Source organism: Anopheles funestus, chromosome 2RL (assembly GCF_943734845.2).
Source record: "Anopheles funestus chromosome 2RL, idAnoFuneDA-416_04, whole genome shotgun sequence".
NCBI classification, from domain to species: Eukaryota; Metazoa; Arthropoda; class Insecta; order Diptera; family Culicidae; genus Anopheles; species Anopheles funestus.
In genome coordinates this window covers 93254841-93281312 of record NC_064598.1, presented here as the reverse complement: position 1 = coordinate 93281312, position 26472 = coordinate 93254841, and the positions used below count along the sequence as shown (strand labels likewise).

General features: G+C 40.8%; 1 protein-coding gene and 1 long non-coding RNA gene across 6 annotated transcripts in view; one reads left to right on the top strand and one right to left on the bottom strand.

Moving 5' to 3' along the window:
* The window catches only part of LOC125761793 (uncharacterized), a 96688-nt gene that overhangs the window by 53128 nt on the left and 17088 nt on the right, over window positions 1-26472 (top strand). For 4 of the 5 annotated variants that reach the window (XM_049423293.1, XM_049423294.1, XM_049423290.1 and 1 more), the window contains one exon: window positions 18307-19383. In XM_049423293.1, the coding sequence (XP_049279250.1) occupies window positions 18315-19383 (1069 nt within the window). In that variant the 5' untranslated portion in view covers window positions 18307-18314. Of the gene's footprint in view, window positions 1-16851; window positions 17064-18306; window positions 19384-26472 lie in introns of those variants that run through there. The other variant, XM_049423288.1, reaches the window with a different exon arrangement.
* Window positions 1-26472, bottom strand: part of LOC125761831 (uncharacterized) — a 219609-nt gene that overhangs the window by 183317 nt on the left and 9820 nt on the right. The window contains exon 2 of the long non-coding RNA XR_007418143.1: window positions 24016-24395. This is a non-coding gene — a long non-coding RNA (uncharacterized LOC125761831). The remainder of the gene's footprint in view (window positions 1-24015; window positions 24396-26472) is intronic.

The window sequence follows — 26472 nt, the reverse complement described above, 5'->3', positions numbered from 1 at the left end:
TCGGGTTCTTTGACGATGGGCTGTTCGAGGCTCCGCACTAGCGTCATTTTAGGTTAATTCTTTGTTTTCCCCGTCAACCTGTATCCCTCCCCTCGCATGATAGACATGAATGCCCGCTCCCGCCATTCTAGAGATGAAGGTCATATAGACACAGAAAGCTTACCGCGGGTTGAAAGGAAACTACAAGAAGGCTGTTATGTAAATCGATGTTAAACATTTTTATTATTCTTAGACGACCGACGGCCGACAGTGGACAAGCGCGTCCGGGCGCGACTTCAACCTGATCATTGTTACTTCCGCTGACATGACCTGCTGGCACGAGATATTCTCACCCCGAACGTTTAGACCGATCGTTTACGTTGTAATTAAATCGCAACTAAACTTTGTGTCTTCAGGCGTTACATCCGTGTCATGGAGATGTCCTTCCAGATGGGCATTACTAAATGTACTTTATTGTTTTGTTTGGTAGCATTGTGTGTACAATGTAGTGATTTATTTTTTTGTCTCTCTTTTTCGTTGCAGGTAATGTTCATGGGCAGATGCACGATGAGATTGAGTGTGTTAGGCGGAATGGTAATTTTAATATCTGTGAGGAAACTGTTCACCTTTTGAAGGATTAACTTTAACGTAACCACGCAAAACTTTGCAACTAAGTAAATAGATGATCTTCATCAAAAGTATCTCAACGAGAAGCGGAGATACGATAAAGCTGAGCAGGTGATGAACTTTTAACATCAGCTCATTAGACACGAACGTTGAAGGCAAGACAAACGATTGCATTGTTGTGTGGCGGGTTGTTTTTTTTTTTTGGCAATCTAATCTCAGAAGCTCGGCGACACCGAGGGTAACTCCCACGATCATGTCGTAAGCACGTCCAGATGCAAAAGCTCACACTGCAAAAAAAATGTGAATAAACCAGGGTGGTGTCTGGTATCAATCACATGGAAAAAGGGCGCGAGAAGTAATCATTTTGCAACATAATACGCTAGTTAGTAGCCACGGTAGCCACTTGCTGATGTCAAAAGGCGCGCGACAGTGTAAACGGTTGCCAAACCTACCCTCATCACACACAAACCCGAATCTGCCAGCTCAATGGCAATGTGTTGTTAAGCCAAAAGCGACCAAAAAAAACACAGTTCACATCGCACACACAATCTAAACGTTAAGTGGGCACACAAGTGATCTTGCGGAAAGAATAGGCAAATCAATGGACTGTGACATTGCCATGCCAGCGGTGCGATTGTCTAGTAATAATGTGAAGAAAAAAGAAATACAACGAGAGCGAAGGTGATCGATTAACCGTCAAACGAGGGTGTTCCAAGTAACACTGCATGCGGTTAGGTTTGCAGTTGACTTTACTGCAGAGTAAAGACATAACAAAAACATGCTTTAAACCGTATCGCAAATTGCATAATTTATTCCGTAAACCTTCCCGCCGATTTTTCTGTCCGCTTGCGCACTTACCATTCTGGTGATCAATTTCGGTTGGAAGTAGCGCTTTTTTTTCAATCTCCTCACATGAGGACAATTGACATTTTGGTAGCATAGCTACAGCAACAACAACAAAAAAACGCACCCCCAAAGTCTCAAGCGCACCCGATGTGGATAAGTGTTTGACAATCAGGAGAATGGAAAACCGTTCGACATGTTTATTGTCCATTATTCGGTAGCTGGTACGGTTGGAAGCGAAAAGCGTCACAGCATAATTTATTGCTGCTAAGTTACGAGACGAGGGTCAGCAAAATAGCTGCTGATTCGGGAGTTCGCAGTTGCCTCAAATTGAGTGGCACGGTGACAGATTTAGTTTCACTTACATTTTTCCCGGTACCTATGAAAGTGCTTGCAGTTGTGCGCTCAGTGCCCTTCTTACGTTAGTGGAGCTTACCCCGAAAAGAAGTTCCCGCGCACATCATGACATCTGCACTCACGGGGCGGTGTTGAAATAAATTCGCAATCATTCGTCGATTACGCTTAATGCGGTCGTAGAAGGTGGCCAATATTTCGTTTAACGCATACGCACGCTGCTACCATGTCTTCTGTTAGCACCTCCGAATGGGCAAGATCTATGCAGTCTTATGCAAAGATAAGCTAAGTTAACCTACCCGGTGGCCCACCCTCCTTGATGGCGACCATCATTTGTCCAACCGTCAGCTCGCCGTTGCCATACGATTCGATTGAAGCCCTGAGGCGCCATTCGACCGGCACGCAATCGGACGGCCATATTCCGCGGAATATCTACCAACCCTTGCGAGCCTCCCGTAAGCGGTAGGAAGCTTGTCATAATAATTGAGCAAGATTACGATCCATCGTTCGCCGATCGATGGCCAACAGATTCCCGTTGGCAATGTCGGGCGGCGGAGTGAGTTCGATGAAAATCGACAAAAATTCGAACGGTATTCGGGCGTACTACGGTATGATGCAATACTACGGTGAATGTTCAAAAATGAGTAGCTAAACCTGGGCCGAGACAAACCGGGTGTATCAAACACTCGTCCACCCAGTACGTACGGCACTGACGGTTTATACGCTCCAGGGCGTATCATGGTTGCTTTCTTCAAAATCTTTTTCTACTGATCTTTTCCATTCGTTGTCGCTAGTATCGATTGATCGTGGTCGATCGAACGAAAAGATAGTGAGATAATCAGATCATACGGATCTCGAATTTGTTTATGTTGACGCTTGGTCACTGTAAGTATTTGTACGTAAGAGGGTAAAATTAGTGTGCTGTCACAACACGGTGAGAGCTGGGTGATAAATTGCACTCGGAATAGTCGCAGAGTTCACTCTTGACGTCAAAAATGACTCGTATCTGGAAGAACTGTTGCAACTTATTTAGGGTGCGTGTTTGTTTGGACAATACCAATAAGATATTAAGTATGAATAATGATGTTTGGTTTGCAATTAGTACTTGTTTCAGTTACGGATCGGAGAAAATGTTTTACCAGAACATGGAAGGTCACCCTCAGATGTACATAGTACTATATTTGGCCTAACCAAACAGCTATCATTTTTACATGAATCGCACAAAAAAATATTAAAAAATATATATTAAAAATATCGAAAATTTTCTAAGGCTTTAGCCTTAGCTTTTTTTTGAATAATTTAGGAAAATTTTAAAAATTCATGTATTTTAATACGAATTTGTTGCAATAAGTTTCTTTTCACTCAAATAATGCTTTAAATTAGAAAAAGAATAAAAATTCAGAAAAAAATTTCAAAAAAAAATTCCACTCGAAAATTTCATAAGGCTTACCCCTTACGTTTTTTTTGAAAATTTTGAAAAAAAAAATAAAATTGATTTATTTTAATGCCAATTGGTTGAACTAAGTTTCTTTTCACTCAAATATTGCTTTAAATAAAAAAACGAGTAAAAAAATTTATAAAAATAGAAAAAATATAAAAATTTGAAAATTTCATAAGGTTAATTTTTGCAGCAAGTTTTGCCTATAACTCGGTTGATATCCAATGAATCGCCAATCTTTAACCTGTGGTCGATAGATGGCACCAATGGCTACATTTTCTTCTTGGACGGCCTTGCCCTCAGATGTCTCTACCAGAAGTTATTCGAGGAACCAAGTTCCATACCCTGTTTGAGAAAATGTAAAATTTTCCTCTTTTTTGCACCAAGTTTTGTCTATAACTCGATCGGTATAAAACGGATCGCCAATTTTTAAACTGTGGTCGATAGATGGCACCAATGGCTACATTTTCTTCTTGGACAGCCATGCTCTCAGGTGTCCGTGCCGGAAGTTATTCGAGGAACCAAGCTCCTTACCCTGTTTGATAAAATATAAAATTTTGCTCATTTTTGAGCAAATCAGCAAAATTAAAAAAAATATTTTATTTCAATGCGAATTTGTTGCAATGTGTTTCTTTTCACTCAAATAATGCTTTAAATTAGAAAAATAATAAAAAATCAAAAAAAAATTTTAAAAAAATTTTCAACTCGAAAATTTCATAAGGCTTACCCCTTACGTTTTTTTTGGGAAATTTTGCAAAAAAAATTAAATTGATTTATTTTAATGCCAATTGGTTGAACTAAGTTTCTTTTCACTCAAATAATGCTTTAAATAAAAAAAACGAGTAAAAAAATTTATAAAAATAGAAAAAATATAAAAATTTGAAAATTTCATAAGGTTAATTTTTGCAGCAAGTTTTGCCTATAACTCGGTTGATATCCAACGGATTGCCAATCTTTAACCTGTGGTCGATAGATGGCACCAATGGCTACATTTTCTTCTTGGACAGCCATGCTCTCAGGTGTCCGTGCCGGAAGTTATTCGAGGAACCAAGTTCCTTACCCTGTTTGAGAAAATGTAAAATTTTCCTCATTTTTCCGCCAAGTTTTGGCTATAACTCGGTCGGTATTCAACGGATTGCTAATCTTTATCCTTTGGTCGATAGATGGCACCAATGGCTACATTTTCTTCTTGGACAGCCATTCCCTCAGATGTCTGTGGCAGAAGTTATTCGAGGAACTAAGTTCCTTACCCTGTTTGAGAAAATGTAAAATTTTCCTCATTTTTGAGCAATTCAGCAAAATTTCTAAATGTGATATATGTTAATGCGAATTTGTTGCAATAAGTTTCTTTTCACTCAAATAATGCTTTAAATTAAGACAAGAATAAAAATTCAAAAAAAAATTTCCACTCGAAAATTTCATAAGGCTTACCCCTTACGTTTTTTTTGAGAAATTTTGCAAAAAAAAATTAAATTGATTTATTTTAATGCAAATTTGTTGATATAAGTTTCTTTTCACTCAAATAATGCTTTGAATAAAAAAAAATTAAAAAAAAAAACTGTAAATTTGCCAATCTCCTAAGCGTCAAGTCACGTGTATCAAACGTTTCGTTTTAACTCATTTTTGTTTCAACTCACTCCCACATTTTCGTTTCAATTTACGTATTTACTCTTTTTGCAACTCGACTTACCACGGCTACATGTTTACACTCATAAGTGCGTAAGTGAAAAAAGAGTCGCTACAACTCCTCGTGGTGAGTGAACGAAACGTTTCAACTCACTATCTAACTCTTACTCACTTTGCACATCTCTAGATCACACCTTTGTAGTTTTACACCATTTGCCTTATATTGGATGAAGTTCAAGTCGTCCAATAGTTCCCTTATCTTGGAGGTACACCGACAAAAAAGCTCATCCAACTGGTTTTGATGAATCTTAAGTTTGTCATGTCATTAGAATGATACCGGACGATCTAGTCCTTAAAGTTTTTTTCAGGAAGAACGCCTGGAGCAAATGATTCATCAACGATTGGGGTTTAAGTAAGTTGCATTAACTAAGAGGCGATAATCCAACCTCCGTCAAAACATGTTGCCCGTATTAATGTCTCGTCCTGTACAGAACTAACTCAATTTCGAATATTAAGGCATTCGTTGCCGTTCGACACGAAAATAGCTCACCCCCATGAAAATACATCAGGACGTCCATAAAACCAAATCACAGACGATTTGTGTTCCACATTGTTGCAACAGTACGGTTCCATGTCGCCTCCCTCTGTCACTGACTATGTGCTCACTTCATTTGCATACCAGGAATACAAATCCATTCAATCGCTGGTGAGATCAATCATTGATTTACTGCATTTCATTTCCTCACACAGAAGTGTCCGTCGCTTACCCGGGCCGCCAGCCAATAAACAGAACGTCACACCAGTCTGGTTGCATTCTACCCTCGTCCCAGTTGGCGACCTCTTGGTGTTCTTGCGCATAAACGAGCGAAAGAAGAAGCGACTGAAAGGATTCATCATGCAAAACCGCTTCCAGCAGATTATACAGAGAATAAATAAAACCCCCCCATCGCGACAGGACAGGCTGACGAGTGCGGTTAGCTTTGTGTGGCATGGCCCCGTCGACGATGTTCCTTGCCAATGACCCGTGAGTGGGAATGTTCGTGCATCTCGTTAAAATTTCATTGCGGAACAAATATTTTTATGGTTCCCATAAATTGTGCGTCATTCGGTCACACCACCTAAGGCAGATGGAGAGTGTGATTTGCGCACATACATTCAGCTAGTATGTGAAACAAAATTAGGATATTATTGGCACTAGAAGCGCGATGCATTGTAACTGCATTATGGTGACGTTCCTTTCCTGACCAGTGTGCTGACCTCTTCACCAGCAATGCCGGTAGTTAAATATTTGAGCTAGATTTCAAATGCTCAATGCCATACTATGGGCAGCAGGCAGTAGGTTAGTGCCCGGAAGGTAAAAAACGTTTTTCATGCTTTTCCGTTTCTCTTGCGCCATTTCTCGTTGAAACGGTTCGATCACGCCGTCAAAATTTTTGCGACCTCCTTCGCCAGAGGGCAGCACCATTTTGCAGTTCCTTGAAGATGGGTTTGGAAGTTTACGAAACATTCGCTTTATTGAGGTTAATGGTTCGATTCTTTGCATACCCCACAGCATCTGTGACATTCGATTGTCAAACTCGATATCGTCTTCCTCTCGTAACGTAAGCTCACGATTCTGTCCGCTACTAATATGATCCCCGGTCCTTGCTGTGTGATCTGTTCTTGGGTTTGTGTGCGATTTTTTTCTTCTCTCAATTATTTTGCCAACACAAGCAACAATAATAGAAACATCATAATCGATGTGTTTCGTGCTCAAAAGCTCTAGGGAGCACTTCCCATGTACAGCACTCGACACTTTGTTGCTGTCAGTAAACCGATATATGCTGCTGCTTCGTGCTGTTCGGGCACGTTCCAAGTGTGTTATGTTTTCCTACCAACAGTATGCAACAGTCGTCCGGTGGCATGGATGTGTGGAGCAGTGAATTGGTAAACGAATATCTAATCGAGGCCGTACGACACCACAGAGATTGGATGCATGCGGTAGTGGTACACATGTTTACGATAACTGTCTCATAATACATCGCTCCACACCTCTTTACGGACCGACCCCCTTGCATGGAGCCTCCAAACCAGTCAGAGTATTCGAACTTCGTTCGAATCGTTTAGTTTAATTCCACTGCCCGCTAATCGACAAAACCTCCGTTCCGAAAGCATTTATACCGCTTATGCTACAGCTCCCGGTTTCTCCTGGTGATCGCGATGTTGTGGGTTATGCTTTTCCGTTTTTTTCTTCTTCGTTTCATATGCCAACAAGTCCGTTCGCGCTAGAAAAAACAATAGGGAAACGAAAAACGGTAAAGAGCAATAAAAATCCCTACCAATGAGTTTTTGGGTAAGGTTGCCATTGGAGTCACTACTAAAACCTGCAACATAATTCCAATACTTGGCAACTATTTAGATGGTGTTTTCTCTCTCTCTTTCTCATACTACTGCTTGTTATAGACTCTTTGGCTTTTTTCCTATGGTCAGTAGGTTTGTAACAAAATGAGGCCACTGGCCATTGGCAACACCCTTCCCTTTGCCTAACCACAGGGCAATGGTAATGTTTGTACGTGGTCCAAGAACCAAACATGCACTTTCAAGCATACATTCACCGAGCATAAAGTGTGGTGTGGGTTTGCACTTTCATTGGAGCATTCTATTATACCTCTGTGTAGCGATCGTGCCTTGTTCTACGTGAAGTTTGAAGTGTGATTCTAACCCTTCGGAACAACGGGCGATAGAGCTGTGAATGTTTGTCATCGTCATGCAGTTCCGCTTTCGATTGCATTTTTATGACCCTGACTAGATACGTATGTACCCTGCATGTGTTGCTACCGTTGTTTACTAATACGTTGATCCACTACTAGAGAAAGACAGCAGCGTGAAGAAAAGAAAAACTCCTTGTTTCGCATATCATTTTGCTGCAGTTAAGCATTGTGTCACCTTTAGTTCGCGCGACGCCAAGCATGAAATTGCCAAGCAGAATGGTGGCAAACAAGTAACAGCGGTGTTATGAGGGTGGTCCTTATGGGCCAGAACAGTTTTGCACCCCCAAGGTTTGCTTCCTGCTGACGTGACATTGTGCAACAAATCGTCGGAGCTGGGCAACATTTTGCACAAAAAAAAAACCCACCACATGCGCCATGTAGACGCTGATTGAAACTTAAGATTATTCTACTACAACGGGCACGCTTTAACGTGGTTCACTTTTGATATATTTATGAAGCATAATTATCGCCTTAGTTTTTTTCTTGTTTGTGGTTGTTAATTTTCAACTCGCGAAAAAGGTTTTTTTTTCTTATCCGTTCTCCACCGATGCGGTTAAGAAGGTAAAAGTAAGTGTCCATAAAATCTGGAGAGAGAGATTGGAAAAAAGAACACCCTCATCAATATCTTGAAGACATACTCCAATCGGACAGACATTCTCCACGTTCTGACCCGTGTCGTTTTGCGCAATAATGTTGTGCAAAATTAGTCTTCAACATATTTTGCAAGGCGTGGTAAATTTTGCCATAGGTGTGTCGCTTCACCATGGAAAACTTCCCTGTCCAAACGGCCTACACGAAGGCGTCCCGATGCCCTCTTACCAGTGCGCAAGCATTGCGTCGTTCATCTTCTAATACGCGTCCTCACCGTACGGGTACGATCGTACGCGGGTTGCGATAGGATTCGCGAATTCTTCATAAATCGTAGATTGCAACGTTAAACGTTAAAGCGTACCGATCTGCGATGGTCCAGTTTTCGATGCGGACCACTAGACCAAAATTAGCTGCAAAGGTCGACAGGTCATCAGAAAGCGGGAGGGGTGATGTGGATCGTATCGAAGCAGATATCTTCACATACACCCTGGCAAGCCTTTTTTCTTTGCAAGCCCCGTTGTAAGACGTCCAAAGCCCGATTGTATACAACTCTCCACCCTGGGGACGATGGAAACGAACGGTGAACCCATAATGGCCATAAATCATTCCCACCAACGGGCGGGTGGCGGTGCAACACATGGCGACGACCTTCGACTGTCTCGCAAACATTGGTAAGGAAATGGTGCCCGTACAGCCAATGGTCCCGGAGGGCGTCAGTGCCTTTGGTGCTTTGTGGTTGCATTGCGTCCAGATTGCTTTGCTTGACATTTCAATTCGGTGGCTGAGGATTTGATGCTAAGCTTTTGACTACGTTATGGTCAAGCGAATGCATTCAATCGATTCTTATCATGGTTGAAACTTTTTTCGGACTAAAGTAATATAATTTTGGGTGTTGTTTGGTGCAAGAATTCTCACATCTCTTACCTTTATGTTTTTTAAATTAATCCTGTTTACAAAGACCTTCATCATCAAACTGCGACTAGCATTTCGTAATCAAACCATATCACCAAATCGATCATTCGGATTAGGTACAATCAATGCTGATTAATAAACCTACCTAATGGCGAACAGGATAGCCTTTTCCAGTGGAGTCCCCTACATCTGTCCGCTTTTGTTTTTGTCATCAAACGCCATCAACATTTGCCACGCTACATTTCACACATGTTCGTCAAGTGATTAGCGCATTTTGGTGTTGCTTTCGGATGCGACGATGTTGCAACTGCACCGCCGCAGCATGCGACTTATTTTCATTAACTGCTTCATAAATCGCCCGGCACAAGTGGCCTAAAACACAACCGTTCGTCACTGTCCCGGCTGAATGTTGATTTGGCACAACGGCATTACGAATCTGTCATGCAGAATCATTAAAATAAAGCCACGATCTTACAACGACCGGTGGAAGCTGCTTTGGTTGGAAGCCTTTATCGGCAGGGGTTTGTAACGAAGGGATGATTTCATCAGTTCGGAAGGGTTACGCAGACACAGTAACTTTTTTTTTGGTTTTGTTTTAATAACACAAAAAACACACAATCAACTCGACTAATTATAACGGGCAGATTCACCCGTCTGATGGCATCCGAAACCGATGATAATCATTACCGCTTACGTTACTAGGTCGGCAGCTGGTGGTGGTTGTTTTTTGGAATGTCGAACTCACGACCGAAAGGCGTCACCTTCACTGATGTCGATGTTGGGACAAGAAAATGAAATCTGCGCACCACATGGTACTGGTTTGCTTGTGGTAGCAGTGGTAGAAAGAAGTAGAAAAAAAACATGAGTCGAAAACAATTAAAGCATTTTATTACCCCATTAATCTTGCCGCATCCCTTGGAACTGGAGCAGCAGAGCGATGACTCTCGCTTGAACAGTGCGTCCACACAGCGTGTTGAACGCGGTTTTTTATTATTTTTTTGTCCAAATTGTATACACTTTATACGGCATTTGATCTACGATCGTATGATGTTCGTCTTGGCTCAATCACGTTAAGGACTAGCTTCACATCAAGAAAGGAGGAACTTATCAATTTTGTAGGTTATAAAATATTTAATCGGATATCTTTTTTTTTACCCGGAAGCAGGATCTGGGTGTAGTTGAATATTCCATCACGTATAAGTATTATATTACACAGAAGAAAAAAGCTTCGAACAGCTCAATTTAAATCGTTTGATTTGTCTTTCTCTATAAAATCAGTACTTCTAATGTTGGGTGACAACAAGGCGTCATCTTGATTTGAACCAAGACCCAACGAATTGTAAAAATGTCACGTTATCGATTGCACCATTTGATGGATGGTATTGAAGTATGTTGGATCTTCTATAAAAGCCGAAGACATGCAAATGTGGAAGAAAATTCTTATTCAATTTCATTGAAAGGGTTTTTGAACTTTATTCCTTTCCCATTAAAATTGCATAATTAAAAATTAAATATGATCCTTCCGTTATGCTTCATCTCTCTTTAGCTTCCTGCTGTATTTTGAGGTCGGAAATTAAGCAATATGATCTTGTTGTTCGTTTGCTTCTAAACTAAATCGGACCCGTTGTATGAAACCCGAAGAATCTGAAAAGGTTTGTTTGTGACAACGTCGTAAATAAGTTTTCAAATTTCAAACCATCCCCAAAAACTGACACTTCGGATTCCATCCGCAAAAAAACGTAAAGTAAAGTCTCGATTGTACAATAACAACACCGTAATGTGAGTAGGAGTTTTCTTTTATTGTTACACTTGCTACCCGATAATCTGGCATCGGATGTAGACAAGTAGAATTTCCACTCGGGCGTTGAAAATCCGACACCCGATTGCATTGGAAACCGACCGAATACCAATCAACAAAACCGATCCGGAGAAGGTCCGGCTTACGCAACGTGCACCCAATTTGAAAACAACTTTTCTCCTTGCGCACTGTTGTGGTGCACTTTCGCCTCCACTTGCACGGCTCGAATCATTTCCGCTATTTGCCACGTCCACGGTTTACGATACGATCATATTCTGATGAGGCGTAGCGCGCTGGAAAGCATTTCGATACGGTTATGCGATTATGAATCGTCCTGCTACCGATCCGATGGCCCATGTTTTTTTTTTTTGCTTACATTTGCCTCACCACTATCACTTCGCGTTGTCATCAGGTCTGCGCCTGAGTTTGTATCTGTCCGCCTTCGCGTTTGTAATTATGCAGCAGCAATTATCTGCACAGTGAAAAGCGTGTTTCCATCGTACGAGCGTGTTGCAGCGAAAGCACTCATACCCGTCGTGCTATTTGGCGCATTTTTGGGGGAGAAGTTTTGTTTAAGAGCGTATTAGCATAATCACTCTCCCATCTAATGCTTACACCACAAAAGCCGCGGGCGCAAGTATTTTTGTACTTTTTTAAATCAACATTTGCTTTCCAACACATACCCAAACCCCCTCGTGGGGGGGGTGGTGGTTCCTTTTCTTAATGGCGCCCCGAGAGAGCTTCAAATTAGCTCACTCGTCTCGGCCTCGTGGACGATGATGGCAAGCGTCTAATTATGATATAATTGTAGCACCTTCAAACTACGGTTCGCCCTCCACATAATGATGTCAGACGGATTGCAGCATCCGGGAGAGGGTTCGAAAGTTGTGCCCGAACGTCGACTGATGTCTCATTCGGCGTGCAAATGGGGTGACGTGTCAAGAAAAGCGCCTCACACGTCTACTGCGAGGATCGTTTCGAAAGAGGGGACATAATTGCTATCTTAGTGCCAAATTGAATTAACGCTAGCAAAAAAATAATAAATAAACAATCCACTTTCAGTGGACCCGTGTGGTCATCCTCTCAACAACAAAAAAAAAGATGCATGTCAATTGTTATGTGCGGGAGAAACTCATTGTTGTAGTGCCCGCCGTTGTTGCAAATTGTAAGCACAATATTATGGCCGCACAATGAGTTCAATAAAGAGAGCAGAAAATCCCCCCTAAAGTAAGATATGCACAAACACAAACACACACAAATGGGGATCCTTCAACCATGGCACACCGGAGAAATGAAACTGGCATCGAGAGGCATTGATTTTGGGGAAGGTTATGTAAATGATGATGATTGATGAATTGAGGGTGCTGAATCGAACGGTCGAAAGTGAAAGTGTTGTTGGCCACAAACGGCGAAGAGGACGAGCGCGTGTGCTGCACTTAATGTTGATGTGTATAAAAACATTCTCACGCGTGCCACCCTTTAATGTACATATTTATTGGTCCGTTTGACACGACACGAGAATGAACGATGGACAAGCAATTATTACAGATGATAGAGGACTTTTTTTCGTCGGTATCGAAATAACTCACAAATAATGTTGATGACTAACTTTTTTTTTGGTGGAATTCAAGAATGATGTTTGTATTAAAATTGCTAACAGAGTAAAAAATAAATTGATTTTTTCCAAATGTGATGTGTTCTGATTCATCAATGTCTGACGCAATGTGGCTTTTTTAGTATTCAAGTTGAAGTGTTAACGTTGAAGATATTTCTGGCTTTATTCAAGTTGAATTGAAATATGTTTTTTATGAAGATATCGTTCCGATTTTTTGACTAAATATAATAATGATTAAATTTCAACCAAAAGTTTTTTTTTACTTTATTCATCAGCCATTTTGGGAATTGAACCACAAACTCTTTTTTTGCACAATGCATCAAAAAAGTATTTTAAAAACTTTTTTTCCGCCAAATGCTTCACTGCGTACTCTTTCAATTCAATATTTGAGATAGTATTTCCATTTTAAAAATTAACCTAAATTACCTTTTTTGCTACTTCTGAAATATATGTCTCCCTATAAGGAAGCGTAACTGTATTGTCTCATCATGTCCGTTGATGACACACAGGTGAACGCACTGCCGGAACATAAATGTCCAAAGCACCATAATTCCTTCACGTCATCCCGTGTATGATGTGAATGTTTTGAATTCACATCTAACACCCATACCTCCAGTACCACTGCACATACAAATCGAGGTCTTATCTGGTTTTATGCAAATTTTATTCTTCACTTTGGTTTATGTTTACCCTTACCTTTGGCACAAAAAAAAAATCGAAATGGAAAGTTTTGTTTGCGTGAACCGTGTGTGATTCAATTGCGCCAAATGGCTGCATACTGCTCGCTGGGACACTGGATATTTGAAAGTGCGAATCCGTGCAATGATTTATTCATCACGAAACACACGATGCATTTATCACACACGAATGAGGCCCCATCATTATAAAGCACCAAATCAATAAGCTTTTAAAGATGCGAATTGTTAAAACGAAAATGTTATGTGGTGTGGTCTCATTGTTTGCAGCAGATCTTTTTTTTTCGCACGTTATCGAAATGGTGGACAGTTGTTTTCTACAGCAAGCTGATAAGCGTAATGAGTGTGTGATAAAGGTTTTAATTGCTTCACAACAAAAACAAAAAATCGATTCCATTTGGTTTATCACAATTTGCACTACCTATAACCAAGCATCACGAACAAACCGTTCATCATCGTCATGTTCGTGTACTACAACGCAAAACGAGTGAATTTTATTGCATTTGAGATACAAAGAGAGAGAGAGAGAGAGAAACGAAGGATAAGCAAGGAAGCAACCATTCCGTGGACGATCATGATGTACGGGAGATGCATTTTCACTTCGCCACTGCTTATCATCATAAACTACGATGCGAATGCAATGATTAATACGCACCGATAGAAAATACAACCAATGCAACGACCACAACCACGACTCGGTGCGTGATTCATCACAGATAGATATGTGGAGAGGAAAAAAAGAGTCAAAAAGAAAAAAAGGATAGAATGAATGAGGCTCATTAGTTGCAAAATGGTTCATCATTTTCTTTTCTTCCATTGCAACGATCGGACGATCGGATGCTCCTTACGGGGAAAAGGAGGGTTCCGGAGTAGGGTGACCACCACCCTTCAAGCTGTACGGTGCTTTTTGTTCCTAGTTGCGGTTACCGATCCTTGCCATACCGCCACGATCACATTTCACACTGATGAATTGCATCTGGGCGGCAATGTAACGACGCCGATACGTTCGCGTGTGTTCGCTGTGCGACAGAAAGCTTACCTTTTAGTGCTTTTCTCTAATTGGCCATTCATTAGATGTGGATGCAGATGTGCTTTGTCGTCCGGTGAGTGTAGAAGGCAAAACGAAGGGTGCAGCCGGAATGCATTGAAATGCATACGAAGCTCTATTCGCGTGTGTAATAGATGCGTGCGCTCGTTAATCACCGTGGACGAATCGTTCATCACATGTGGTGCGGTTTGGTTGGACAGTATTCGTGATCCTGCCTAGTCCTTTCGGGGAGTCTGAACAGATCAGGATAACTTCTATCATGCATACCCCTAAACATGGGGTTTAAATTGTTTAATAAAAAAAAGGATGAGATTGAAAATAATATTTACTTTACCGAATGCAGGTGTTTGGTTGTTATCAAATTCAACACGCAACGCTTCTGGTCTAATCGACTACATTGCATTAGAAAAATGGCATGGAATTAATTTAATTACTTACCAACATTAATTACAAAATTGCATTAATAAAATCAGTTTGATTGGTCAGACATAAATCGAGTAATTTTGCTTTGCAGATTGCATACTTTCTGGCGCAAATTTTGTTAGTATTTATACGTCTAGCACAAAAAATATTTATCGTATCCCTTTTCATAGTATAATTTGTCATAAAGTCTTCTAAAAACTCAATTAACAAATCTTTTTTTGTAAAAAAAAAATATATTTTACAGAAAGCGTACCTTCTGGCGCAATTCTTTTGCACATTCCGTAATGTCCTTAATAAAGTAAATGTAATTGCCAAATGTAGCTATAAAATGTTTAATTACTACAACCTAGTAAAAGTAATGATAAAAAAGAATATTTATAATACAACCGAAATCCACCTAAGGCGCCGGTGAAATCTAACAAACTGTAACTGACCAAAACGTGAGTGCATTTGCAATTTTACCTTCGCCAAGCCATAAATCATCATCGCATCGCTACCGGCGTTTATTAGCCGGCTGGTCGGCTTTCATGCGTGCGTTTCAGAGCGAACCCTGGGTGGGAAATTGAAAGCATACAAGTTTGGCGGTACGGTATGCATTATGCATCGATGTGCGGAATTCGATCGGGCTACGATCACGTGCCAAGCACGCGAAATGGAAAAGAAAACAAAGCATAAAATTTTAAATAAATGATACATCTGTGCAAAATTCCTCGTGCGTACGTACGGAAAGAAAACTGGAACTAAAAGTACGGGTGAAAGGGAAACTATAACTTTATTTCTAACACCTTCATTTTGGGGTTTGAGAGGGAGAGATTTTTTCCACACACTTTGCCAAACCAACGACAGTTTAGTTGCGTATTTGTGATAAATGGGACCCACACTATCGGGGCTGGTGGTGATTGGAGTAAATTTTCGGGGTGGTCCGCGTATCGTCTTGCTACATCTTCAAATCCCTTCCCAAAACCTCCTTCACGTCTCCCTCGTAAACCGTAATCGTAATTCGATCTCATAGTGCGCCTCCGTTTTTTTTTCACCACATCAGCCAAATAGCAATACATAAGAAAAATGTGCAATTAATGCAGTTTTTGCTTCCTTCGTTACCCGGCCGAAAATCCGAGAACTGAACTCGTCATTTGATGCAGCGTCATTCGACTTCGGCGCCAGGCTTTTGCAAACTGAACTAAACTTGCTTCGCTTTACGGTTGAAGGTTTTTTGCCGTGTTTTTCCTATTTTAATTCGTTATGGAAAAGCTAAATCATGGATGGTGGTGGTGCAAACAAACAGCACTGACGAAAGCAAAAGTCGCGAAACAGACAGAAGAAAAAAAATCGCACCGAGCGATGCGTTCGGTCGGACACGCTGGGTGCAATATGCAACACTGCAACGAATGGGCGGTGAATCATCCATTCTGAGGTTGTTTCATTGCCACGGTGGGGAGTCTTCGTTTTTCACCCGCCATTTGAAAGAAGGGTGCGTATTGATGAAATGATTTAATTTCTTCATAAAGAAAAAATAAACTTGAAGATTTCGTAAAAATGGGTTTGTAAATGAAAAATTTAAATCTTTTTTTTCACCTTTAAAAGCTAATTCATTTTTACATAATAATGAAACAATTTAACGGGACTTTGAAAGGCTCTCACACACCCAATGCTGACCGTTCACAAACTACGGTGGCTTCTTAATCGTTTGAAAAGCCTTCGATAGTGGAAAAATTGAGGTTTAACATATTTTTTTTTATAAATCCTCCCAACACCAAACTTTTCAATCAACCTTGTGCACACCGTACAAAACAATTAGGTACGGTAAAGTGTAATATAAAATGTGCGTTTGAAAGCTCCATTCGATAGGTTTTCGGATTTGCCGGGCCGTCCGATCAACCATATCAATTTCCACTCGCCTTTCTTTTTGAAGTTCGATTGGCGAAAATGATTAGTTGATTGCTTAAAATTAACCAAACTAAATAATAACCCACTGAAATCGGGGCCACCCTTTTTTCCATCCGTAGCCGAACCACTTTATTCAAAACCCGCAACACCGTTTTCCGATAGGGCTGCAAAACAGGAAGGTATCACGGTGTGTGGGAGGGGGAGGGGGGGGAGGGAAACAAGAAGGGGCCGAGTGATCCGCTCGATGGTCCGCGAACGAACGCGTGAATAAATTTGCAAACGAAAGCATATAACCGTGGCTGGTTTCTGGTGGCCAGGATCGGATAATACCTGCCGGTCAGTCAGTGTCGTGAGTCCGTGGTAGCGTGGTCTAAGCGCCTCCAATAAACATGCACGTAGTGTTGCTGGTGAATCTTGAAACGAAGCGAAAGAAACATGCGTCCTTCTTCAAGGCCATCGCAACCGGTGATACAAAGTGTAAGAGTTCTAAAGATCCTAATGACACCAAGTTTTAGAATCGTTTTTAGTTAGGAAGTGGATAAAAAGGACTCTAAGTGATGTTTGGTGATTTAGTGTGTTTAAGACTAATAAACCCAAGATTAGTGTCTGTTCTTCGTATTGTATTTTAAATATCTTCACCGGTTAAGTGACTACCAAGAATGGTTTCTGCAAACATTAACGACTAGTGAAAGCGCATAAACACAACCGCCCATAAAACGTGATGTTTCAATTCCATCGCTTAACGATCGCCGACAGGCATTAATTGGAGCTTCGACAGAATTTCCACTCATCATGCAGACAAATGTCAGAGCAGCAGGAACAATACCAAGGAAAAAGGGACTTAAAATAGCCCTTGAGTGTTTCAAAATCTGCGTGGGGGTAGTTTGGTTTGTCGTTGCCATCATATACACCCTTCCAAATGGGGTGAAATATGACACTGATGCAGTTCCACTCGTTCGACTATCTACCATTAGGATCACTTTCTCGAACCTACCATCAACGCGCGAATATTCCGCATATTTCCAATCTTAGAATCAACCCCTAACTTCGGATCGGATGCGGTGAAGGTGTGGCGTGAATATATTTTAATAAATTTCAAACAATTTATTATACACCAACAACCATCACGACAGCAGCGTGAACAGAAAATTGCTCCAGGGTGGGACATTGACACAATTTGGTCCTTTTTGGCTTTGGAAAAAGTCCACCAAAAACCAATGCACATTGGAAAGCAGCATCACAAATGGCAGCGAGTGCGATACATTAGCTTATGGTTGACGCGGAAGTACATGGGTTAAGTTGCGCATTACGTTGTCAGGGTGTTTGTATATGAAATAAAGTGCTTTGTGAAAGTGGTGCGCACGACAACAAGAAACTATTCCAAAGAAAAGTGCATATTGCTACACTTTTTGTTGGAAAATTGAGGAGACTAAGTACAATGTTTAAAAGAGTTCCTAAAAGATATTAAAAAAGAATATAGCAAATCTGTGTTATGTTTTGAATTCTTCTAACTTGGAAAGTACTTTGAAGACTTTTACAGACTTTTATGAATACTTCTAACTGATGTCCAAGGATTATTCCATTGTTCGCTTAAGCGAAGAAAGTGTTAGAGAGGAAAATTTGATTAATGTTGCCACGTGACTGCGGTATAAATGGTTGGTGCAAAACGTGAGAATTCATATCCCCCATTTTCTTTTTTCTTCTCTCCATCTCCCTCCAGTACTGATCATGACCGACGCACTCAAAATGACGGACATGCAGCAGCGCGCCAGTATCGAGTACGAGCGGCAGCGCCACCTAGCGAACTGGTTGATCGAGTCGAGCCCGCACATGCCGAAACCGACCGCCGCCCAGCAAAAGCAGCTACAGCAACACCAACAGCAATTGCAGCAACAGCAACTGCAACAATTGGCCGGCGGTGCCATTACCACCAAACAGTCCAAAGCGGCCGGGAAGCTGAAGCAAAGTCCCATGTTTCTGCTGGCAAAGATTGGCCACAACATGAACCTAGCCGTGGGTGGAGGCGGTACCGGTGGCGGCGGTGGTGGTGGTGGTGGAGGTGGAGGAGTAGTTACCTCGGCTGGAAATTCGCTCGTTGCCGGTTCCACCTTCAACTCCCAGACGAACCTTCCGCTACAGATCCTATCGCCGGGTGGTGGCCGTGAAGGAAACAAACCGAAGTTGCGCCGCTTCAACTCGCACGACACCAGCGCCAACATGTTCTCGGTGGCGGAGTTCGAGAACGCCCGGATGGCACGGCGCAACGAGTTGGAAAGTGCGGCCCTGCTGCGCCAAAGAGCTCGCTACAAGCTTAACTCCCTTTCCTCTGGTGGTGGTGGTGGTGGTGGAGGAGGACAAGGTGGAGGTGGTGGCGGTGGCGGAGGAGGAGACTGCTCAACCGGCGAAAGCAAGGGTTCGAAGCTGAGCTCCAGCGAGTCAACCACCGAGCCACTGTTTGCGGAACAGTTTCTCGAGCGTTTCTCACTGCCCCGTGTAATCCGCCTTTCGTACACATCATCGTCCTCCACCTCTCCGATGCCGGGCGGTGGCAATGGTCAGCATCACGGCGATCAGACGATGACCTCGTCCAGCTCGGCAGAATCGAGCAGTACGGCAGAACGGCCCAGCAGCGGTTCGAAAGTGTCGAAGTCGAAAAAGGGCAAAGGTTCGGCCACGATCGGTGGCGATCTGTTTCTGCTGTACCGGTATCTGCGCAACTACCGGAGCTACCACGTGTTCAACACCAAGGCGGGAACCAGCCGGAAGAAGGGCTACAAGATACCGCACGATTTTCCCGGTAAGTTTGATGTCACTGTGTCACATTCAAGCAAAATGATCCGCCTTACAAGGTCAATTTTTTTATCCGTTTTAATTTCTTCTGCTCTTACTCTGATGAATGGTTTTTACATGTTAAAATCTGTTTTAATCTAAAGTTGTTAAGTGCACGATACAGCAAAAGGTAAAGCAGTCTGCTTGCTGCTTGCTGCTTGTGTAGGAGAAAGTAAGTTGAATGCTTCAATCAACTTAATTAGGTTTAAGTGTCTAAAGATAAAACGAAATCACTCGTAATCGTTGGTCACGCAAAATGATTTTAACTGCTGGTTTGAATAATTTCAACCATCAGAGTACACGCTAACAGCTGAGTTGCGTTGAGGTATGCAGTTCGTTATTTGCAACATTATTCTTGAAAATTTCACTTTGCTTTACATTTTAAACTTATCCTAAATTAAATGTTTTTAAAATGAATTAATATTATAGCTTTTTTTTTCATGCTACCAGTTGAGTTTTTTTAAATGCTGTTTGTAGAATAAAAGGAGCTTTTTATGATGGCTACCAGAGCCAGTTTAATAGCGCTGCCGGTTAAGCGACACGTCCAGTTTGGGTTCAAATCTGGACTAGGCCTGTAGTCAATTGCTGGCTTTTTTACTTTTATTTACCGCTTAGTTTATTCGGAGAGGATGTACGTGTGAGAAGACAGGGTCGTTATCACTAATCCACTACATCAACCACTGACGCTTTAGCCTAAATTTGACGCTAATGCAAGGCAAATAGCAGCGAGAAATTGGGAACTGAAATTCACGAATTCGAAAGATCCTCGTAGACATTTCCTGAAAGGGTCTTATTTGAAGGATTACAAAGACTCCAACACGAATGGACTAAGAAGCCCTATAGTTTTTATTTACTCTCGCCAGATAACCGAGGTTGACTTGCTTCAACATGAGGGATCTAGTCAACATCTGCTCCCGGGTAGATAGTCTCAGCGCCACACTCGAGTTCCTGGTAGACGTTCTCTGGTGTTAGAATTCCTGGTCATAAGAAACACTAGCTTAGCTTACCAGACTTCTAAGGATGAACATCACATGCTAGGTGGTGGAAATGATAATTAGAAAAATCTCCGTACCCTTCAGTATCACGAAGATGAGGTATCTTCCTCAACCTTATATGGCACCTAGAATTACACTAGATGACCCAGTTGTCTAAAGTGTCTTTGAAGGTGTGGTAGGCACAAATTGAGATACATTGATTGCATTAATGCGTCCACCAGCGAGAGGACAGGCCTGATTAGTACTTAAAAACTAAGTCAAACAAGGAACAACAATCCAAAGAAGGCAAGGCATAAGTTCATCAAATATTTTAAAAAGCCTTTGAAGTACATTTTTCAGCAAAAAAAAGAAATTAACATCTTTAAAGCATCTTTTCAATTGGGAAATGATCGTTAATTCCACTCCTTACTTTTCGGGTGTGACTGATACCGTCCACAACATTCCCACTACCTTTTGGTCGACTAACGCCTATCGTACTATTCATTTTCACACCTTCACCTTTTTTTTGGAACGACCACAAAAGCGAATGAACGCACCAAACCCAGCTTCTTCACGCGTATCCGAATTGTGGCACGATGCGCGGTAACTTGGAAAACTTGGTTTCAGTTCGTTCGCGCAATAATTTTCTACGCTTCGCGCTACAGTTCCTTTGGTGCGCAAGGGAAACCTCGCGATACCCCGCCTTGATCGTATTTGCATAATTCAGCCGGAGCGATCGAATGTGTGAAGAATGGAGTTGAATGCTGCTGTGGGTTTTCGTACGTGCGTATTGTGGTGTTTCGGTAGAGATGCGTTGCTTCGGCGGGCCTCTTCAGTTGTGGCAATGAAAATTGCATTATTTCACCCGCCGGCTTTTATTCGCCCGCTTCGTTTGCGGTGGAGTTTAAGGGAACAAAAAAAGGGAGCAAAAAAAACAATTGATTGTACTACTCTTTCTCTCTCTCTTTTCGTGAGCTCTTTCAATGGAGGATAGTAGATGGTAGATACCAATCATGCTAATATGCACCACACACTATCGGACCCCGTGTACCAATCAATCGCTTCAACGATGCACCACCGGCGGAAGATTCGCACGGGCCATTGCTGATTGCATCGTTCGGAAGAGCAAAAAAATCCGCCCTTCACCTTTCTTCCTTCACAGCTCCCAAACGTCTCTGTCCCACGCTCCAAAAGAATGTGTTCTGCAAAAGTACGCGCAGGCAAATAATATTGGGTTTGGTAAACTAAGCACATCTCCGTCCACGTGCATATGACGATGCACTTTTAATTGAATGCGAACAGCATTAGCTGCAACAACGAAATAAAAAACTCTACTAACGCTAGAAGATGGAAAATTGCAAACCACCTTTACTGGTATGTATGTGCACCATCATTTATTGGCCCCGGTTGGAAGTTCCCGGTCTGTCGGTCACCATACTCCAGATCCCACCCGCCCCGCAAAACCATTGTTAGTGATGCATTTCGGTTTACACGGGAAGGTTAAAAAGTGCAGCGTCAAACTCTCTATCGTTAACATCGCATTATCGCATCGTACGAATGCAGCCGACAGCGGCAGCCCGCGTAATGTGTTACTAAGGCTAGATCCAAAGATCCAGAGAGGGGTGTGTTTTGTAAAGGGTGGAAAAGAATAAAATCAACACCAACCCATTCTCCACACTAAAGCGGAATGAACGAAAAAAAAAACAGATCAGCAAAATGAAAACCAAACGTGACTGGGAGGGAACTGGAGGGAAGCGTATGGAAATTGTATCAGAATAGAATCTTTTGCCTATGGCCGTGTCATCATTAATCAAACATGGCAGCACCGCGTAGCAACATCACATGCATCTGGGATGCAAGTAATCTGCATATTCACTCCACCCCTCTCTTCAGAGGGTGTTCCAGTAGAGGGAGAGAGAGACGCTTTTATGCATGGATCGTTGTCAAACGTTGGCGATCGCACATCTCAACGAGTACAGCACGGAATAGTGATCGAGGAAATTGTTTATTCGTTTCATTCGGGCTCATCGCTGGTTAGTATAATACTGTTTAAAATTACAATCAAAGTTTCAAAACTTCATTCGACAAATTTGTCACTCATTTTGTACTTCGACGGCGGGTCATCGACAAAAGATTGGAATTCGATACATTCCGATATCTTAAACGAATAGCGAACCCGCATTAACAACGTTACCGGCGGGATGAACTCGAGCCTTGGATGAAGGTGTCCCTGATCTTCATTGCCTATGTGCTTCTTCCCTTGATGCACAATGCTGAAACAAAAATAATGCGGGTGTTGAAGAATGATCTCAACATTGGAACAACGATTATGTTGATCGATCGATCTCTTCCAACGTAGACTGATCGAACTTCAACGGACGTTTTATAAACCATTATATCTTCTTCCTGTGAGCTGTTGATATGTGAATGTAGAGATGAGAATAACAACAATTTTCAGTGAGTCAACACAGAGTGAATGAACTGTTATTAGGAGTTAGCTCGTTAATTTTTTGCTTAAATTAGATAAATAATAATGCTTCAAATTAGAAATGCTAATGCTTTAAATTAGAAAAATAATAAAAAATCAGAAAAAAAATTTAAAAAAATTTTCAACTCGAAAATTTCATAAGGCTTACCCCTTACGTTTTTTTTGGGAAATTTTGTAAAAAAAACTTAAATTGATTTATTTTAATGCCAATTGGTTGCAATGTGTTTCTTTTCACTAAAGTAATGCTTTTAATAAAAAAAAGAGTGAAAAATAATAAAAAAATCAAAAAATTCAACAAAATGAAAATTTACTAAGGCTCATTTTTGCAGCAAGTTATGCCTATAACTCGGTCGGTATTCAACGGATTGCCAATCTTTATCCTGTGGTCGATAGATGGTACCAATGGCTACATTTTCTTCTTTGACGGCCATGCCCTCAGATGTCTGTGGCAAAAGTTATTCGAGGAACCAAGTTCCTTACCCTGTTTGACAAAATGTAAAATTTTCCTCATTTTTGCAGCAATTTTTGCCTATAACTCGGTTGGTATCCAACGAATCGCCAATCTTTAACCTGTGGTCGATAGACAACACCAATGGCTACATTTTCTTCTTGGACAGCCATGCCCTAAGATGTCTGTGGCAGAAGTTATTCGAGGAACCAAGTTCCTTACCCTGTTTGACAAAATGTAAAATTTTCCTCATTTTTGCAGCAAGTTTTGCCTATAACTCGGTTGATATCCAACGAATCGCCAATCTTTAACCTGTGGTCGATAGATGGCACCAATGGCTACATTTTCTTCTTGGACGGCCATGCCTCAGATGTCTGTGGCAGAAGTTATTCGAGGAACCAAGTTCCTTACCCTGTTTGAGAAAATGTAAAATTTTCCTCATTTTTGCAGCAATTTTTGGCTATAACTCGGTTGGTATCCAACGAATCGCCAATATTCAACCTGTGGTCAATAGATGACACCAATGGCTACATTTTCTTCTTTGACGGCCATGCCTCAGATGTCTGTGGCAGAAGTTATTCGAGGAACCAAGTTTCTTACCCTGTTTGACAAAATGTAAAATTTTCCTCATTTTTGCAGCAATTTTTGCCTATAACTCGGTTGGTATCCAACAAATCGCCAATCTTTAACCTGTGGTCGATAGATGGCACCAATGGCTACATTTTCTTCTTTGACGGCCATGCCCTCAGATGTCTGTGGCAAAAGTTATTCGAGGAACCAAGTTCCTTACCCTGTTTGACAAAATGTAAAATTTTCCTCATTTTTGCAGCAAGTTTTGCCTATAACTCGATCGGCATCCATCGGATCGCCAATCTTTAACCTGTGGTCGATAGACAACACCAATGGCTACATTTTCTTCTTGGACAGCCATGCCCTAAGATGTCTGTGGCAGAAGTTATTCGAGGAACCAAGTTCCTTACCCTGTTTGACAAAATGTAAAATTTTCCTCATTTTTGCAGCAAGTTTTGCCTATAACTCGGTTGATATCCAACGAATCGCCAATCTTTAACCTGTGGTCGATAGATGGCACCAATGGCTACATTTTCTTCTTGGACGGCCATGCCTCAGATGTCTGTGGCAGAAGTTATTCGAGGAACCAAGTTCCTTACCCTGTTTGAGAAAATGTAAAATTTTCCTCATTTTTGCGCCATGTTTTGCCTATAACTCGGTCTTCATCCAACGGATCGCCAATCTTTAACTTGTGGTCGATAGATGGCACCAATGGCTACATTTTCTTCTTGGACGGCCATGCCCTCAGATGTCTGTGGCAGAAGTTATTCGAGGAACCAAGTTCCTTACCCTGTTTGAGAAAATTGTAAAATTTTTCTCATTTTTCACCAATGTAGCAAAATTTTTTAATGTGATATATTTTAATGCGAGTTTGTTGCAATAAGTTTCTTTTCACTCAAATAATGCTTTAAATTAGAAAAATAATAAAAAATCAGAAAAAAAATTTAAAAAAATTTTCAACTCGAAAATTTCATAAGGCTTACCCCTTACGTTTTTTTTGGGAAATTTTGCAAAAAAAATTAAATTGATTTATTTTAATGCCAATTGTTTGCAATGTGTTTCTTTTCACTAAAGTAATGCTTTTAATAAAAAAAAGAGTGAAAAATAATAAAAAAAATCAAAAAATTCAACAAAATGAAAATTTACTAAGGCTCATTTTTGCAGCAAGTTATGCCTATAACTCGGTCGGTATTCAACGGATTGCCATTCTTTATCCTGTGGTCGATAGATGGCACCAATGGCTACATTTTCTTCTTTGACGGCCATGCCCTCAGATGTCTGTGGCAGAAGTTATTCGAGGAACCAAGTTCCTTACCCTGTTTGAGAAAATGTAAAATTTTCCTCATTTTTGAGCGATTCAGCAAAATTTAAAAAAATGATTTATTTTAATGCGAATTTGTTGCAATGTGTTTCTTTTCACTCAAATAATGCTTTAAATTAGAAAAATAATAAAAAATCAGAAAAAAATTTTAAAAAAATTTTCAACTCGAAAATTTCATAAGGCTTACCCCTTACGATTTTTTGGGAAATTTTGCAAAAAAAATTAAATTGATTTATTTTAATGCCAATTGGTTGCAATGTGTTTCTTTTCACTTAAGTAATGCTTTAAATAAAAAAAAGAGTGAAAAACAATAAAAAAATCAAAAAATTCAAAAAAATAAACATTTACTAAGGCTCATTTTTGCAGCAAGTTATGCCTATAACTCGGTCGGCATCCAACGGATCACCAATCTTTAACCTGTGGTCGATAGATGGCACCAATGGCTACATTTTCTTCTTGGACGGACATGCCCTCAGATGTCTGTGGCAGAAGTTATTCGAGGAACCAAGTTCCTTACCCTGTTTGAGAAATTATAAAATTTTCCTCATTTTTGCGCCAAGTTTTGCCTATAACTCGGTCTTCATCCAACGGATCGCCAATCTTTAACTTGTGGTCGATAGATGGCACCAATGGCTACATTTTCTTCTTGGACGGCCATGCCCTCAGATGTCTGTGGCAGAAGTTATTCGAGGAACCAAGTTCCTTACCCTGTTTGAGAAAATGTAAAATTTTCCTCATTTTTGAGCGATTCAGCAAAATTTAAAAAAATGATTTATTTTAATGCGAATTTGTTGCAATGTGTTTCTTTTCACTCAAATAATGCTTTAAATTAGAAAAATAATAAAAAATCAGAAAAAAATTTTAAAAAAATTTTCAACTCGAAAATTTCATAAGGCTTACCCCTTACGATTTTTTTGGGAAATTTTGCAAAAAAAATTAAATTGATTTATTTTAATGCCAATTGGTTGCAATGTGTTTCTTTTCACTTAAGTAATGCTTTAAATAAAAAAAAGAATGAAAAATAATAAAAAAATCAAAAAATTCAAAAAAATAAACATTTACTAAGGCTCATTTTTGCAGCAAGTTATGCCTACAACTCGGTCGGCATCCAACGGATCACCAATCTTTAACCTGTGGTCGATAGATGGCACCAATGGCTACATTTTCTTCTTGGACGGACATGCCCTCAGATGTCTGTGGCAGAAGTTATTCGAGGAACCAAGTTCCTTACCCTGTTTGAGAAAATGTAAAATTTT